The sequence below is a fragment of the Fusarium poae genome, chromosome 1 (assembly GCF_019609905.1).
Source record: "Fusarium poae strain DAOMC 252244 chromosome 1, whole genome shotgun sequence".
Taxonomy (NCBI): domain Eukaryota; kingdom Fungi; phylum Ascomycota; class Sordariomycetes; order Hypocreales; family Nectriaceae; genus Fusarium; species Fusarium poae.
The window spans coordinates 11,341,925-11,358,835 of record NC_058399.1 but is presented as its reverse complement, the minus strand read 5'-3'; the positions used below and the strand labels follow the sequence as shown (position 1 = coordinate 11,358,835).

The 16,911-nt window shown below is 46.3% G+C and overlaps 5 protein-coding genes and 2 non-coding genes across 7 annotated transcripts; 3 read left to right on the top strand and 4 right to left on the bottom strand.

Annotated features, from left to right (window-relative positions):
• Window positions 1-667: 667 nt before the first annotated feature.
• Window positions 668-4,395, top strand: FPOAC1_003688 (uncharacterized protein; the record flags this gene model as incomplete). Its single annotated transcript, XM_044848244.1, has 4 exons — window positions 668-857; window positions 911-1,632; window positions 1,735-1,792; window positions 1,850-4,395. 4 exons carry the CDS (start codon window positions 668-670, stop codon window positions 4,393-4,395), a joined length of 3,516 nt encoding a protein of 1,171 aa, XP_044714160.1.
• A 282-nt stretch (window positions 4,396-4,677) lies between these two features.
• On the bottom strand, window positions 4,678-6,051 carry FPOAC1_003687 (uncharacterized protein; the record flags this gene model as incomplete). Its single annotated transcript, XM_044848243.1, has 1 exon — window positions 4,678-6,051. The coding sequence occupies one exon, from the start codon at window positions 6,049-6,051 to the stop codon at window positions 4,678-4,680; it is 1,374 nt and encodes a 457-aa protein (XP_044714159.1).
• Window positions 6,052-6,112: 61 nt separating this feature from the next.
• Window positions 6,113-8,628, bottom strand: FPOAC1_003686 (uncharacterized protein; the record flags this gene model as incomplete). The annotated part of the gene is made up of 5 exons (XM_044848242.1): window positions 6,113-6,183; window positions 6,728-7,356; window positions 7,420-8,496; window positions 8,547-8,552; window positions 8,603-8,628. The coding sequence occupies 5 exons, from the start codon at window positions 8,626-8,628 to the stop codon at window positions 6,113-6,115; spliced, it is 1,809 nt and encodes a 602-aa protein (XP_044714158.1).
• A 137-nt stretch (window positions 8,629-8,765) lies between these two features.
• FPOAC1_003685 lies at window positions 8,766-8,869 on the top strand. Its single transcript has one exon. It is a non-coding gene; the product is annotated as a tRNA-Ala (tRNA).
• A 391-nt stretch (window positions 8,870-9,260) lies between these two features.
• Window positions 9,261-9,345, bottom strand: FPOAC1_003684. The gene has a single exon. It is a non-coding gene; the product is annotated as a tRNA-Ala (tRNA).
• Window positions 9,346-10,898: 1,553 nt separating this feature from the next.
• On the top strand, window positions 10,899-13,199 carry FPOAC1_003683 (uncharacterized protein; the record flags this gene model as incomplete). The annotated part of the gene is made up of 3 exons (XM_044848241.1): window positions 10,899-11,733; window positions 11,789-13,141; window positions 13,195-13,199. The coding sequence occupies 3 exons, from the start codon at window positions 10,899-10,901 to the stop codon at window positions 13,197-13,199; spliced, it is 2,193 nt and encodes a 730-aa protein (XP_044714157.1).
• An 804-nt stretch (window positions 13,200-14,003) lies between these two features.
• FPOAC1_003682 (uncharacterized protein) lies at window positions 14,004-15,995 on the bottom strand (the record flags this gene model as incomplete). The annotated part of the gene is made up of 2 exons (XM_044848240.1): window positions 14,004-14,297; window positions 14,349-15,995. 2 exons carry the CDS (start codon window positions 15,993-15,995, stop codon window positions 14,004-14,006), a joined length of 1,941 nt encoding a protein of 646 aa, XP_044714156.1.
• Window positions 15,996-16,911: the final 916 nt, after the last annotated feature.

Here is a 16,911-nt window from a genome sequence, read left to right as displayed (position 1 = left end):
CTTATTATGAGATCACTGTAGGAGACGAGGAAGAATAAGAAGTGGCAAGGAGGAGCACAGCCATCTGCGGCCCTTATCTCACCGGCTGGGTTGAGTAAAAACGACTAAGTTTGATTAGGCAGCTGTACGAGGGCTGAAATGTAGGCAGTTATGAAATGGCTTGGCATAGCGATGTATATAAATGCGATTGGGCGACCGTTGCCAGCTGCAGAATATCACCTGCAAAAGGTCAATAGTCCTTCGAGCTGCATAGACTATTGATTTCTAATACAGCGTAAGCCATAAATCTTGGGCCACGTATTATCTGACTATGAACTATTGATGTAAGAGTCGTCCAACAAGTGATACATTTTGGCAATGCATTGTCGTAGTTGGTTGCACATTTTTCACTCAACTTCAAGTTTAGGAAAACGATTGTTTGTGAAAGGCCAAGCTCCAATAGAGAGCTAAGTCTCAGAACGAAGGCGGGCAAACCGCGTAACTGGCCTCTTTTGGATAGTCTCCGTCGTATATCAGCTGAACAATCCTTGCTCGTTTTCTCATATCCACCCCAAGTTATATTTACCAATATTGACAGCATAACAATCCTCTTCTTAGTACATTCTTCTGTTCTCAGTAACCACACCTTCTTCCACGTTAACAATTTCGTACTATTACTCAATCCAACATGTCGACAGACTCAGAGCCAACAGTTGGCTTCAAAAAGCTTGTGCAGGAAATGGTCGGCAAGGATACTTTGAACGGTTGGGATATGGTAGTATCCTACAATGAAGGCAAGCTGAACGAGCTTTTGCAAAAACGAGCCGAGAGTATGACAGGCCATTCGGATATTGATCCTTTCCCAATCAAAATCAGGTGTAAGTCTACTATCTAGGTCCTCTATTAAGAGCAGGACTAAGGATACCATCAGCAAATTTATTTGATCCAAACTCCGTCAACGAATATATGGTGGAGTTGAAACTTAGACATCCAAAAATGCGCTTCATCGAAGGCACTGATGCTGCCTTGGAACTCACTTTTCAACTCTCCGGGAAATTCACGGACCAAAAAACTCAGGTAGCCAGAGATCTGGAACCTGGACTGGTCCTCAAGACTTCTTCAAGTCTCGTCGTCGTTCAAGGGACTACCTCCGGAGGACTGGAGGATATGACTCCGAAGCCAGACTCGAAACCCCTTGCGGCCAAGGAGGTATCTCTCCTTGAACCAGGGACTGTTCATGGTGTGACCCTCGATCTCCGCGCTGCCGTTATCGATATTCACCAAGACGAAACTGAAGTAAAAGAGAAGATTGATCCTGCCTTGCTTGATATCTACGTTATTCATCTGGGACCCTATATCACGCAAGAGTTGAAGCACTCGCTAGGTTTGAGGTACTTGATTGCTGGAATGAATACAGCACAGCCAGACACAAGTATTAACCTGCGACCTACCTCGTTCTGCTTCTCATCTATCAGCGGTAAATCTCCAGCCTTGTTGATGTGGATTGGGGTGAGCGGAGGCCGGAACGATGGGAAGCCTGGGCCCGCATCTGTAAGCTTCCATCCAGAGTCCTTTGACCGAAGCCCTATTCCTGAGGGATCGTCTTCAAGCGTGGTCCTTAGCCACGACCTCATGGTGTCGCATTTTATCAAGGTATGTTATTCAGCTCATTTTCCACCACCCATACTTCACATTTATGCCTTTTCCTAGTTCGCAACATGAATGTGATAGGTTACTGACAAGCATTACATCCAGCCCGCATTAGAGGGATCGGGGTTTAAAGATATCAATACCAAATCTACCAAGACACAAGGTTCGAATTTTCTCCTCCCAAGAAACGTTGGGGAAACCCCCTACTAACTGATTGTAGAGGGGATGATATTCGACCTCAAATGTCCCCCAATGAAGACCTCCAATAATGAGAATGTGCTCAAAGTTGCGCCATATGATCAAAACTCACGTCGTGTGGGTGGCGTAGACATTGATGTGTCAGCCATTTCTGCTAAACTCGTTATTCGTTCTCCAAGCGAATTGCGAGGTAATGGAGTGCCCATCCAGTCATACGAAGAGGACTTTGAGAAGAATGCTCTGGAAGTTCTTTTCAAGGATGGCAGACTGGAGCAAGGGAGCCACAAGAGCAAAGACGCCATCTTAACGTGGATCTCTCCAAAACAAACGATCAAATGGAGCTCTGACAGGTGGACCGCGGGACCATTCGCCGCACCCGTCACGGACAAGGGAACAGACTTCCTCGATTGCTCATTCGCATCTTCAGGATTATGGTCTCTCGGGGCCGCCAACTCAAATCAGGTGACCATTTCCTGGCAGACGGACAAATCCTTCTACACCAACATCAAGCCTGAAAAGGAAACCAGTTTCTGGGACCGAATTAACCTTGAGCATCCCGGTGATATTCCACAAGAGTACAAGGATTTCAAGCCGACGTTGCCGGAAAAGTTCAAAATGGTCTTCCGTCCGCTTAATTACTTCCTTGCTACGAATCTACTTTTTCCAGGAGGGCAGATTTTTCTATCTGATGATCCAGGCACGACCAACGCTTCTAAGGGGCTTGCAGTCCCCCGTGACACCATCTTTACAGGATCTATTGTTTCCCAACTTTCCACTTCTGGCCCAACTGAAAGCTTGTTATTCTCAGCAGCTAGCTTGTCTCCTGTCACTGTCACTCTAGCGTCAAGTACAGCAGACATTCCATCTCATGGCAGCTTACTGAAAGGTAGTGAGACAATGCCTTCTGAGGAAGCGATCAAATTTGTCAATGCCTTTGGAGATTTCAATAACGATGATCCTCTGTATCGAAAGCTCTTCCAAGCAGGAGTCATTGGTACATTTGAAGCACGGGAAGCTGCTTTTGAAAAAGCCTTCCACGACCACGGACTCTCGATCGAAGCTGATGATCTTTCAAAGCTGTTCGGTTGGAACAGGGAGAGGTTAATGAATGTCCTTAACGAAAGGATAGCTCAGGATACAAACACTTCCACGGCTGAATCAAAAGACAAGCTTTCAGTGTTAAACCAGGACTCTTCTCTAGTTGAGACCTTCAACGACATATCAGAAGCAGGAACGCTGGAGTCCAAGGCTAACACGGAGTTGACCACCGACCTCATGAAGTCCTGGGCAACAGTCTACGAGACTAACACAACACCAAAGCAACAATTTGTCGTTTTTCCCGACACAGGCTACTTCGGCTTTCCCTACAAGAGAAACAGTAGCGAAAGGATCATCCCAACCGTGTTAGCACCTAACAAGGCTGAGTGGACTTCTGGTAATAACACTTACACTATCACCTTTTCTAGCGATCCAGATGTCAAGACCATGACATTCCGGTTCAGCTTTACTTGTAATGTCAAATCACCCAATGGTATTTCATCTTTCAATGGAACGCAGAGAAAGGCAGACTCAGCTATCAACGACATGAACACTTCGATCACCGTTATGGGCCTTGGTTTTGGGCTCTTCGGTATTTACATGGCTATTGTGACGTATAAATGGCACAGAGAGGACTTGCAACAGAGAAAAGTTGACCAAGAGCAAGAAAGTCGGAAAATGAACGAAATATGCGCAAAGGCATTGCTTCAGCATAGAGAAGAGAGGATTAAGAATGCTGAAGAGCGATGCCGCAAGGAAATGAGGGCCGAGGTTACTTGGCCAAGCGACAACTATCATGTCACCGTGGAAAAGGCCATTCTGGATCACATCAACGCCTCTGCTGATCAATGGAGAGGCAGTTTCGGTGAGATTGCTCACGATCTTGAAAACAATCAAGCCAATGAGACCATCGAGCATATACGGGAGAGTGTGATGACTACCCTCAAGGGGGAAGTCATCCAACAGGTGGCCGCAGAGCGTTTACTTCAATGGAAGCAAAAGTACATGCTATATGAGCTAGATCATTTGATCGAGTCGGGTAGGATCGGTGAACTGGCCGAAGAATGCATCGAGAAGGAGCTTATCACCAAGATTGTAGACAAGCATGATGGATCGAGTTGGTTTGAAGATCGTTTCCGGGAAGGCTTTGCGCACTCACTAAAGGCAGAAGCAGATGCCCGTGATAAACTTTGGCTAGAGAAAGCTTCATTAATTCAGGGGGATATGAGCATACATGAAAACTTCGACACGTGGGAGAAAGCAGTGAAGCTCCGGGAGGACCTGGAACTTCTGAAGAATCAACATCAACAGCTGAAGGAGGAACAGTTGAAGGAGTTGGCTTGGGCCGAGAATGTGATTGAGGAGAATAAAGACCTGAACGACAAGGAAGCGAAGAATCTGGAAGCTCGGGACCACGCCAAAAAACAAGAAGAGCTGTCTAAGAAAATGGAGAAAGAACGTAGTGTGGCAAAAGAGAAGGCAGACAAGAAGCAGGAGAAAGAGATGATTTTCAGAAGGCACCATAGGTGAAATCGTAGGATAAGGGTTTAGTGGCTGTATGCGATTTTCTTAGTTTAACGCCTTTCATTCTTTACTCTGTACCTAGATTTAGTAACAGGTTTATTTTAAAGACTCAACTTTATTCTTATATACATTAAATCATTCTGTCCGGACAGATTAACCTTTGTTAATAACCTTGAAGAAACCGAGAAGACGAAAGCTTAAGCCGTCATAAAAAATTAAATACATTAAAGCATTGCCTTCCAACTAGCTTCTACTGCTTTTTCCTTTCATAAAACTTCTTACGGTCGGCTAAGTAAAGAAACCATGCTTTGAAGCAACATCATCATAAGCCTTCTTCAACAACCCAACCAAGATATCCATCTCCTCCTCAGTAATCGTCAAAGGCGGCGACACAATAACATGATCTCCCACAATCCCATCAGCAGTCCCCATTCCAGGATAAACAGCTAATCCCAACTCAAACGCCCTCTCCTGAACCTTGACTCCAAACCGAACCTTGCTATCAAATGGTGTCTTTGTCTTTTTGTCCTGCACAAACTCTATACCCCAGAACAATCCACGTCCACGAATGTTTCCCACAAACTCGGCATCTTGGAAAGTATCGACAAGGGACTTGTGCAATCTCTCGCCAAGAGTAGCACATCGGGATACGAGATTGTCTCGGCGGATGATCTTTTGTATCGCAAGTGCTGCTGCGCAACTTACTGGGTGGGCTTGATATGTATGTCCGTGGTTGAAGCTAGCAGTTCCCTTCTTCAACGTGTCGATTATGTTTCTGTGCACGAGCGTTGCGGCAATGGGCATGTAGCCTCCGCCTAGTCCCTTGCCAATGGTGACAATGTCAGGTTGAACATCACCATCCTGCTCAAAAGCGAAGAAGGTTCCGCATCGTCCAACTCCACACATGACTTCGTCGAGGATCAAAAGAATGCCGTATTTCTTGCATACTTTCGAAACTCCACTGAAGTATCCAGCTGGAGGCGTGATGCACCCTGCTGTTGCACCTCCGACTGTTTCTGCAATGAACGCCATGATTTTCTCAGGTCCAACAGATAGAAACTCTGCTTCAAGCTCATCAACCAGTCTCTCGGAGTACTCTTCTTCCGTTTCTTCATCCTTCTTGGTGCGGTACTCGTACGCAGCACTCACATGGCTGACATTGTCAAGCAAAATGGCGCCTTTATAAGGTGCTTTTCTCGCCACAAAACTACCGACGCTCATAGCACCAACAGTATTCCCGTGATAAGCTTGTCTTCTTGAGACAAACCTCGTCCTTTCAGGCTGTCCATTCTCAACATGATACTGTCTTGCAAGCTTCATAGCTGCATCCATAGCTTCACTTCCGGAACAAACAAGGTAAGCTCTCGTCAGACCAAAAGGTTCATTTTCGAGAAGATGATCAGCGAGATCTTCGGAGCTCGATGTCGTGTAGGCCATGGTGTGTACGTATGACACTTGAGTAGCTTGGGCGACTATCGCATCGCGAACTTCAGTGTCTCCGTGGCCGATGATAGCGACTGCGGCGCCAGCACAGCCATCTAGAATTTTGCGGCCGGAGGAGAGAGTGAGATAGACGCCTGATGCGGATGAGACTGTTTCGGGACGGCTGAGGAGGGAGCGGTGCATGAGATGGGGCTCTGAAGCCGACTGAAGATCGCCCATTGTTGCGAGATTTGGCTCAAGACCAGTTACTTAGTAGAAGTTGAGTAGAAAATCCGGGATATTAAACAGGTACAGGAATTCTGTTTAGAAAGTTGAGATCTTGAGATGGTGTTGGCGTTGGGGGTGGAGTAACTTATAGAAGTCATTCGGGTTAGAATACGGCTTCGGGTTTGACATTTCGGGTTACATACAATGTGCTAACCAATGAGGTATCACCAACTTATCGTCAACTTTCCGACATCTATCTATATCTGTATAACACCCGATAGAGGAGACTAAGAGATGGGGTCCTCGATAACATGTCCATGTCACGCCTGCATGCTATTGTGTACAGGCATTGCAACATTGAAGCAGGAAGAGGGGCAGGTTAGATGATACAAAATCCGAAGTCATGTCGGTCAAAGATGTCTTTAGTATATTGAATAAAGAAGAATTGGAAGCCAGCTGCTAAGCAATAGGTCTCATAGTGTTTTCGTACGAGAAAAAGTTCACTACATGACCTCTACAGTATCACCACTCTTAGACACAGAACCAAGAACGTATTCATTATCAGGCTTGGAAACTATGTACAACTAACTCGGATTTCCTTCTCCAGCCTCATCGAAACTCGTCGAAAGAAGATGCGGATCATCACAAAAAGACAAAAGCCTCCACCAATCCTCATCCACAAACTCACCCTCACCCACCATCTCCTCATTCAAACCCACATCTTGCACTTCCGTCCCTTGCTCAACATCCCCAGCAACCAACTGATGCAGTTTCGAAACATCATCACCTGCAGCGTTGACAGAAGTCGAAGCAAGACGATCAAACGTCTGTCGCGGCATTCCCTGCAATGGAGCAAGGTGTATCGAATCCTCCAACTCAGGGTAATCATACCTCGATCTCTTAACTCTTCTGCCTTCACCTCTTGTCATTATATTTTTCGCCGTATCGAGAACTTCAATCCATTCTTTCGCAAGGCCCCAAACTTGTCCGATCCTTACTAGAACGCTCATCGTCCTCTCAGCTTGTGCATCAGCCTCGTGAGCTTGTTCCTCTGTGAAACCCATAAAGATTGGAAACGCAGCGCCGTATAAACTCCATAGAGTAGATGAGAAAGCGCACACGCCGGAAAAGGGTGTGCGGAGGGGACATCCGACGTGCTCTAGGTCAGAGAGCAGAGAAGATATTTGTGTTGCTGCGTCGTAGAGTTGAACGACGTTTTGGATCCAGAATGAGTCTGGGCCGCGGGCTTTGAGGAGTGGTTGTTCGATGGGGCCTCGAGGTTTGACTTCGTCTACGGGACTGAAGGGGACGTATTCTCTACAGAGAAATATCAAGCTATGTACGATTAGCAGAGTCTGAGATGTAAGTTGGCGCGCTTACCTAACGTAGTAGACCAGATTAATGTATCCAAACCTTTCAGCTTGTCCTCGTTGAGCATGCACCGATACCTTTGTCCCAGGGTATTTCATAAGAGCATCTTGAGAATCCCTCCACTCAAATAAATCTTTTCTCATATTATGCCAATATGAGGTTTCGTTAAAAGGACATTGTTCCGGTTCAGTCATACCGGGTCGTCTTCTTCCACCCTCTGCAATCCACGTATGAACCCTTGACCAGATCCTCAAGCCTTGAATAAGAAGAACAAGATGATCATCCGGCCCATGTACCCTCAGACTTGTATCTATGTTAGCATTTTGCGAGGCTTGTCCAAAAAGGAACTGCGTATCGTTGACGGGAAGAGAGAAATGCATCTCTTCATCAGGAAACATTGCCTGTCGTCGCTTTCCACAGCTCAAAAGTCTATCCATCTTGAAACACGTCCACAAAGTCCTCTTCTCAAGTTCTGAAAGAGTTTCTCTCTTGCCACAGCTTGCAAAGCCAGTACTTAATAAACCCTGGGCCATTCTTGTGGCTATACCGCAGTGCATCCATGCATTGAAGCCATCGCCATCACCCCAATTGCACAGCGACAGGATGAGAAAGGTCTGGATGAGGGACAGGTTCGGACCACTTGTGACTCGTTTCTGGGCCTCCCCGGCGATAAATAGTATGTTGCGATTATTTGTCTCTGCAGTATAAGTCGATGAGTATCGATGTGAAACGGTAAAAATAGCAAGAAGTCGCAATTTCTGCACAGCGCTGAGTTCATCTTGTCGATACTCCAGATCATCAGGATGAAGAAACCCAAATTCAGGAAACTGTGACCGAAATAAATTAATGGCACTGATAATCTGCGCTCGTGGTGTTTGTTCAAAGACTACATTGATGTCTCGCCAGATATTCTCTGATGGTGTCTGATCTACACTGAGTCGTTGTCTCTTTGCAGGTCGAGGTTTAGATGTAGACAAGCTCCGTCCGAGAACAGGACCACTTAGAACGCATGTTTCGGTATTGCCGCTCTTGATGCAGCCTGCGCAAGGTGGTTGGTCGTTGTGTCTACATTTCACTTTTGATCTCCTTGAGGGTGGTCAGACGGAGTTTGTAAACATTTCTCAGGAATTGTATACCTGCATCTACAAATTTGTTAGAGTGGTTATATAAGTCAAGGATGGATTGGCTTTACCTTTCACAAGCAATTGTTGATCTCATGGTTTCCTGTCGAATGTTCTGAGGGATTTCGGGTTTGCGTGGTCAAAGCCGATTCGGGTCTCGTCTAAAAATGACAAGGCCAGAGTCATCAACTCCCGCAAATATAAGCTGCAATAAGCAAAGGCCTTACATAATCAGGGCTTATGGTCTAGGGGTATGATTTTCCCTTCGCATCTTCACTATGACACTGTCAGAAGAACGAGCTTGGGAAAGGTCCGGGGTTCAATTCCCCGTGAGTCCATGATTTTTACCCAACGTGGTGACAAGATCTTTTTGGTGTTGCTGTAGAAGTTTAGTCTGAAACGACATCAAGATACACTGGGAGTGGAACATGTGGTGGATGTGAATAGACACCGATTGGGCTTGTGAACCTAGACTGAATAACTACCTAGTTGACAAAAGATACAGTTAAGACTGTTATCTCTGGCCTGGTGACCTTATGCGACACAGTTGACGTGGGGAAAGGCTCAATTGGATGCAATATTATCAGACAAATACAGATCAATTACAGAGCCAGACACTGGAATGAGGATCAGCCGACAGTGTTGGGTACAAAACAGTCTAATCAATGGAAGGAACACTGCAATTACAGAGCCAACGTCAGAATCATGCAAAAAGGTAAGCAAAAGAAATGGACTCACGGGGAATTGAACCCCGGACCTTTCCCAAGCATTGTAAAGATGCGAAGGGAAAATCATACCCCTAGACCATAAGCCCGATTTTTCTATTGGTTAAAGACCCTACGTCAATGTGAGAATATGTGCAGCTGATGCTTGTTTGCGATATTCAGTCTTGATCGCGATCTGGATATGTAAATGTCTAAATGTATAGCTACGGCTATAATACCTGATGGTCTAGTAGGTTCAACTATTATGCGTTGAGATTTCAATCTTTTCATGAAGAAATGAGATACTCAAAAACAGTAAAATTTCGGTATGTCCAACTATATTTGTGTTGATCACAACAGTCAGAAGGGTAGGGTAACACGTCTGTAGGTACTACATACTTAAACAGTCCTCAGGGTATTAGAAAGATTAGCTACCATAAGCCTAAGAGACGAAATTAATAAACCACTTTATATCCTTTAGCCTATAGCTCTTAGATTATTTTTATTTTTATAACTTGAAACTTGGGAGGTTATCGTTTCTACTACCTACTAGACAGTTCATAAGATAAGACATTGAGTAACGCGTCAACATCCAAGGAAGTAATTCACCATCGTCACAGTCAATAAAGCGTACGAGTAAAAACAAATATAGCATCACTACATAACATACCCACAGAAATCCAGTATGCGCTGTCTAAATAAAAAGCAAACAACAATGACACTCATCTACAATGCAGTATAGGGTGAGTTGGCCTCTGCACTGAACATACAAGTTAAGCTTAAATCCCAGATAAAACCCAGATTTTTAGCACAGACGGAATGCAAAGACAAGGGTCGAGGCTAAATAAAAGCCAAGAGACGTTGTAGAAGAAGCCAAGGTTTGTTTGGACGAGTGAAAAGAGGAGAAAGGTCGCAAGGTGAAACGGATGAATTGTCAAAAGTGATGTAATTGTTTTTGGTTGTGGCGTATTATTTGTTGGCTAGTGAATTAATGCGGCTGGGGATTGACTAGGACAGCATGATAATATGTACTGACTAGGGGAAGGGAAGAGATTCTCCGTAATTATATCCCGTCATTTTAAACAAGGATTAGTACTTCAAAACATCGATCGTAGACGATTGTTGTGATAAGCGGTGTTTAAATATGTCAGTGTGTCCAGTCATGATGATAAATTCCACTCTCTCGGATATAACAACGTAGTATTGAATTGTCAGCGGATATACCGGCATCAATGTTTTTGTTTTTAGTTTCTTGAGAATCAGAGTCTGAGAGATTGCGAATGCAAAAAGTGACGTCGTTTCAGTGGGTCTTGATCTCCCTCACTACGTAGGCGGCCCCCCCTACTAGTTGATAACTGGTTTTAATTATTAGTGAATACATACATACTTGCATCTCACGCGGCTGATCGGACCTGGGACTAGACCTATTATGTCTCTGAAAGTGACGACTGACTAATTCCAGTTTTTGCTTTCTTTACCTGTTTTGCCGCAGCGTGAGCGTGTTCTGGGTTATTTGGATGTTTTGCTTTTACTGGTTCCACTGTTTCAGTGGCATGCAAATTACCTACATCTACTCTGTAAGATATACTTGACTTTCCAACCTCCCAACCTTTTTTTTCAGTTCCTTACTTTTCTTTTCTCTCCCCTCTGCCATGCATTTTTCATGGGCATGGCTTCCAACAACGATACATCTCAATCTTCAGGCCGCCGCCATCTCCAAATAGGCGGCCAAACTCTACGTCCATCCAGTCCCTCCTCCTCTTCTCGTCCTCTCCAACCGCACCCAAATCAACCCGCCGACCCCGGAAGTCCACAACCCATCAACGAAACAGCATCCGACTACTTCAACCCTCTCAGCCAAGCGCCCTCAGCACAATCCCAAACTTCGTTATCGTCTTTTCCTCGATACCCATCGCAGAATCCATCGCAAGCATCGCTCTCCGCATTTCCTTCCTACACTGATACAAATACCGCTACTACTACAAACATAAACACGGCTTACAATCAACAATACCCGCGACGCAACAGACCTCCCATCGATCAGGCGCGACAGCCTAGCATTCGCATCCGCCGCAGCTCAAATGGTTCTGTCTACTCCAACTATAGTTTTGATGGGTTCAGCGACGATGGGAGACCGCGGAGTGTTTCGCAGCCCGAGAGGGCGAGAGTTCAGGATGGGAATGCGCTAGCGCGGCATTCCCGGAGAGTGCCACAGGCCGCTATGCCGAGACTCACCGAAGAGGGTAACCGTCCGAGTATGGCTGAGTTGGGTATGAGTGATGATGATCGCGCCATGTCCCCTACGGCTTCTCTTCCTGAGGATGCGATACGGCCGAGACAGGGAAGATTGCGACGAGCGAGTCGTTTCTTTTGGCCTGGTAATCACAGACGGCAACCCGATGCCGATTCGATTGCTGTACCTATGCGAAATCGGGATATTGATGATCGTCGAGATGATGAATACGACCAAGAACTGGTGGATTGGCTTGATGTCATTGGTAAGCTGACCCAAACATTCATTTCGTTTAAATCACAACTAACATTCCCCCGCAGACCCCGAAGTCCAAACGCTCTCAACACTTACAAACGTTCAAAACTCCCTCTTCGTTCCCGATCTCGGAAAATGGATCAACCGTCGTCCAACATATGCCCTATCCCGTCACGATCCACAAGCAGACTGGGCACGAGGCGCCGTCGCTGAAGAACGTCGTCGCGAAGCAGCAGCTCAAGAAGCTCAGAACCAAGAACCCACCGGCGTGCCCGATACAATCGACGAAGAAACCCCACGTTTCCAACGAAGCAACACCATTACTTCTCGTCTTACAGACTCTCACTACGCTGCTCTCCCGCACGGAACAACTCTCGATGGATGGACACCCGAGGAAAAGGCTGAATTAGATGATCATGTCCGACATATGCTACACTCCCGACGCGCGCGCCTTAAACGTCGCATGAAGGGTTTCGGACAATATGTTCGACGACCACTCGGCTTCCTCGTTACTCTCTACGCCACTCTCATCACACTATTCGGTCTAGCGTGGGTTCTTTTCCTCATCGGTTGGATCTACGTAGGCGACAAGCAATCTTATCTGGTCCACATCATCGACAGTGTTCTTGTCGCTCTCTTCGCCATCATGGGTGATGGTCTCGCACCGTTCCGCGCTGTAGATTCATACCACATGTTTCACATCTGGCGTTTAACACGATTGATCAAAAGAGCTGAAGAGGGCAAAAAGCCCAGAAAGAGACTGCAGAAGAAGAGCGTCCCGACAGGAGTTGCGACCAATATTGAAGATTCGCATTTAACGGGTCATCAAGCCCGTGTACTTCTCGATGCGCAGAATTATAATCCTGAAAGAGATGGGACAATCGCCACTATGGATGAACACCCAGAACCGCAACCCGAAAGTCCTGAGACTATTGATCTAGAACACGCCAAGTCGAATGGTCCTGATTCCGACCAGCCTGCTTTGACGTTTGCGCAGTTTAAGAAACTACAGCACCACCAAAAGAAAATGGCCAAGTCGCACAGTTTCTACAAACCACACGAAACATTCACCCATTTCCCTTTTTCCCAGCAATACCTCCTCGCCATCGTCATTCTTCTCGACTGTCACTCCTGTCTCCAGATTTCCCTCGGTGCATGCACATGGGGCATAGACTACCACACCCGACCCTTTGCCATCACGACTGTGATTCTCTGCGTGAGTATAACCTGCAACATCACCGCTGGTTTACTCATTAGTCGCGGCGATCGCAAGACGCGCAAGAAGGATGTGTGGGAGTTGTTGGATAGGCAGGAACTCACGCAGGATGCTATTAAGCATATGGAGAAGAAGAAGCAAGAAGAGGAAAAGGAGGAGAGGAAGAAGGAGGAGAAGGAGGTTAAGGAGAGGGAGAGGGAGAGTATGACGTTGGAGAGGGAGGGGGATGGGTCGAGTGGACGTACGAGTAGAGAGTTTAAAAAATTGGTCAAGTCGTCTACTTGATTGAGCATTTGGTTAGAAAGAGAGGAGAAGAGACGAGAAGAAGAGTACACGGATAATGATTTGGGTTATTATTAATTGATATAGAGTCATGAAGCACATATATACCTAATTGCTTTAAATTGCATAAACTTGTTTTAATCTTTAATTCTCATTGATGCAGTCTCAATTCATGGTCGGGTCTACAAGTCAACACCAAGTTATCACTTGAGGAATAGTTATTGCTTACAGAAGATGTCGCATACTTGATCTGACGATGCGCTTATCTGTAAGTCACACCACGGTGGGCCAATGCAAGTTTTTCTTTTTTTACCAAAGTTTATCTGAGTGTTTCTCGCTTGAGGTACGATCTAGTCCCCGCTGTGGTCTGATGCGTTGGATGCAAAAGAGGATAATGGCCTGTGCCTGGGACGAGTGTGGAGATGTTTATACTGCCGATGAATGTCTGTCTCCATCTTGAGTCGTTCATGATGGTTGGGTAAGAAGAGAAGTGCTTCACCAAGGAAAGACGATGTTGGTTAAAGGATGACCCCAAGTCGATTGAAGAAGAGTGTACATTTCGACATCTCATCGCACAGTAGATAGATATAAGAGTAGTGTTCTTGAATTATTGCCATCTCGTGGCCTTCAGTATAGCATTGGTATATATAGTAGTAGTATAGCATATCATATCATAAAGGTCCTTGATACATCAGAGGTTTTTATATACGATTTGTTCGTTTTTTCTTTTTTTCTTTTCTTTTTCTTCTCTTACAACATACACACATCACATCATCCCGCGGTTATTGGTTTCGTGTAAAGTCGGACAACTGGGTGGTGACGACGAGACCAGCGACACTGGCAGAGGTGAGAGTAGCCAGGACACCGGAGATCAGAGCAGAGACGGCAAGACGGGCAACGTCACCACCACGAGTGGGGGCGAGCTGGCTGAGAATACCAATCTGGATACCCAGAGAACCGATGTTGCCGAAACCGCAGAGGGCGTAGGTGGCGATGAGTTGGGAGCGGGGGGAGAGGCCGTAGTATTGAGAGGTGGGATCGTTGGTGGTGAGGTCGGTGAAGGCGTTGTACTCGTTCTGTTTTGTGTCAGTATCTGTAGAGTATTACTTTAAAGGTTAAGAACTTACAGTGATGATCTTTTGCGCAATGAGACGAGCGACAGGGAGAATGTCTCCAGTGGAGTTGTCGCCGTTGGTGCGAGAAACTCCGAGCAGGAAAGAAACAGGGAACAAAAGGTAACCCAGGATCAACTGCAGAGTAAGATCGTAGTCGCCGGTGAGGTTGATGTAGCTTCCGATCCAGGTGAGGATACCATTGATGAAAGCGACAAAGGCGATGATGCAGAGAAGAGAGGTAATAATGGTACCAGCAATCTTGATACCCAACCAAGCACCGTTGGCGAAAGCGTGAAGAGCGTTCTCAGCCTTGTGCTCATCATCGTCGGGAATGACAACGCGACCAGCTGTGAGGGTCTCTTCGGTCTCGGGGTATCGCATCTTGGAGATGGCCAGAGAGGCAGGAATGGACATGATACACGAGGATACGAGAGCCTCACGGTTAAGTCCAAGACCAATGTATCCGACAAGTGTAGATCCAGAAATGGTGGCGAAACCACAGGTCATGATCTGGTGAAGCTCGGCCTTTGTCATGTGAGGAACAAAAGGTCGGACAAGCATAGCAGATTCACCCTGGCCGATAAAGGGAGTAGCAGCAGCGACGACAGCTTCAGCACCGGAAACACCAAGACCCCAAAAGACGAAAGTGGCAAACTTGATGATGAACCACTGGATGAAACCGATGTAGTACAGAACCTGGACGAGGGAGATGAAGAAGATGATGGCGGGGATGACGCTGAAGAAGAAGTTTGGCGTGGCAGCGACATCGGGGTTCGTCAGGAAAGCAACACCATCACGAGCAAAACCGAGAAGATCGGCAGCGCGCTCAGCGATGAAACTAAAGATGTCGTATCCAACTCCAGTTCGCAGGACGAAAAGACCAATGACATACTGCGTCAGCATACCACCGATGACAGTGCGCCAGTTGATAGCCTTGCGATCACGACTGGTGAGCCAGAGGATCAAGATGAATACAGCCATACCGCAAAGACTGACGGCGCGGTTCTCGCGAGTGTTGTCAGCTGATTCCTCGGAAACAAAAGATCCGACAAGAATAGCAGCGACAGCGACACTGGCACCAGCAAGAGTGCGGAACTTGGAGGGAATCATTTCGTAGACTACAACAGCTGTTCTAGCCCAGACGGCCTTGATAGCGTTGGAGACATAGCGACTAGGAACGTGCCAGAAGAACAGACGAAGCTGGATGCAGAGCCAGACGAGAAAGGGAACAACCCAGTTTTTATCATCGCGATGCAGAACAAGCGAAGCGATCCACCAAGCGGTAGAAACGCAAAAGACAAACATGTGGATCAAGGGTCTTCGGTATCGGTAGACAGGGCCGAGCTTTGCGCGCCAGCCGATGGGAGAGCTGCGCTCCGAGTTTGTTCCAGCCGAGGCATCGACGACACCAGCTTCGTTCTTTTCGTGGTCGCTGTAATCAGGAGGTGTATGATGATGGTTCTTGTCGGCGGCTAACTTTTCGTCTAGAGAGTTGCGGTGCTGATGATGTTGCTGAGGAGGAACGATTGAACCGTCTGGGTTTGTGCCGGTGGTGTAAGTAGCATCGTCGTGGGCGGCGCGGGGAGAATGGTGGTGGTGTTGGTGGACATGTTGATGCGCCGGCTCAAGAGCAGGGTCTGGGTTATGATGGACAGACATTTTGACTCAAAAAACCAATTGAGTTTCTTGTTTGGTGTTTAGGTCCTGTTGAAAGGAGGATATAGAGACCTGGAGCTTCAAGCTTGGTAGCAGTGAAGCACAAGAGAGGGAAAAAAAAGAAGGAAGGACCCTGGGAGGTGGGGAAGAGAAGATATAGAACTTTTCCAAAATGGAGCTCAACCCTAGAGAGGAGACCGAGATAAGAGAGGTTGGAGACGACGACTGACTGGGTCAGACCAGAAGAGATCCGTTCCTTGCGGCGAAAAAAAAAGGGACGATCTTTTTTTTTTTTTTTCGTGGGTCGACGAGAACGAGGAAGTAGAAAAGACGTGGGGATAGCTCTACTTTTTTAACCCGAGGGACCGAAAGACCAAAAGACTCAAGAATCAAGGGAGGGGGTGGCCCAGCCAAGATACGCTATCAGTCATTAAAAAACAAACCCCGGAACCAACAGAAAATACATTCAGTCTAGACAATGAACGACGATCATTTTGAGGAGGTGGTAAGTGAGCACGAGGGCAAATCTACTACTTACTCTACAGTAGAGAAAGAAAGGGAAAGGGTAAAAAAAAAAGTACCAACTAAAACCGATCAACATGGGTTTGTTCTCCAACGACCAAGACTGGTAAGAGCTTATCAGTTGGACTATTCTAATTGGTTTAGATCCTTGGTTTTTGGGTCCAGGTTTGTCTCGGCGACGCCTTTTTTTCTCCACGGTTTGTATGTATACCGATATAGCATGCATTAGTAGTACCTAGGGCCAGACTCTATACTGGGATACCTAGATATATATCACTGTATTTATTTTGTATAGACATCGTAATTGTATACTTGTAGATTAAAACTATTTACCAGCTGAGTATACTGTCTTTCCCTCTCTTTGATAAACAAAACAGAACAAAGTCAATGTCTCTTG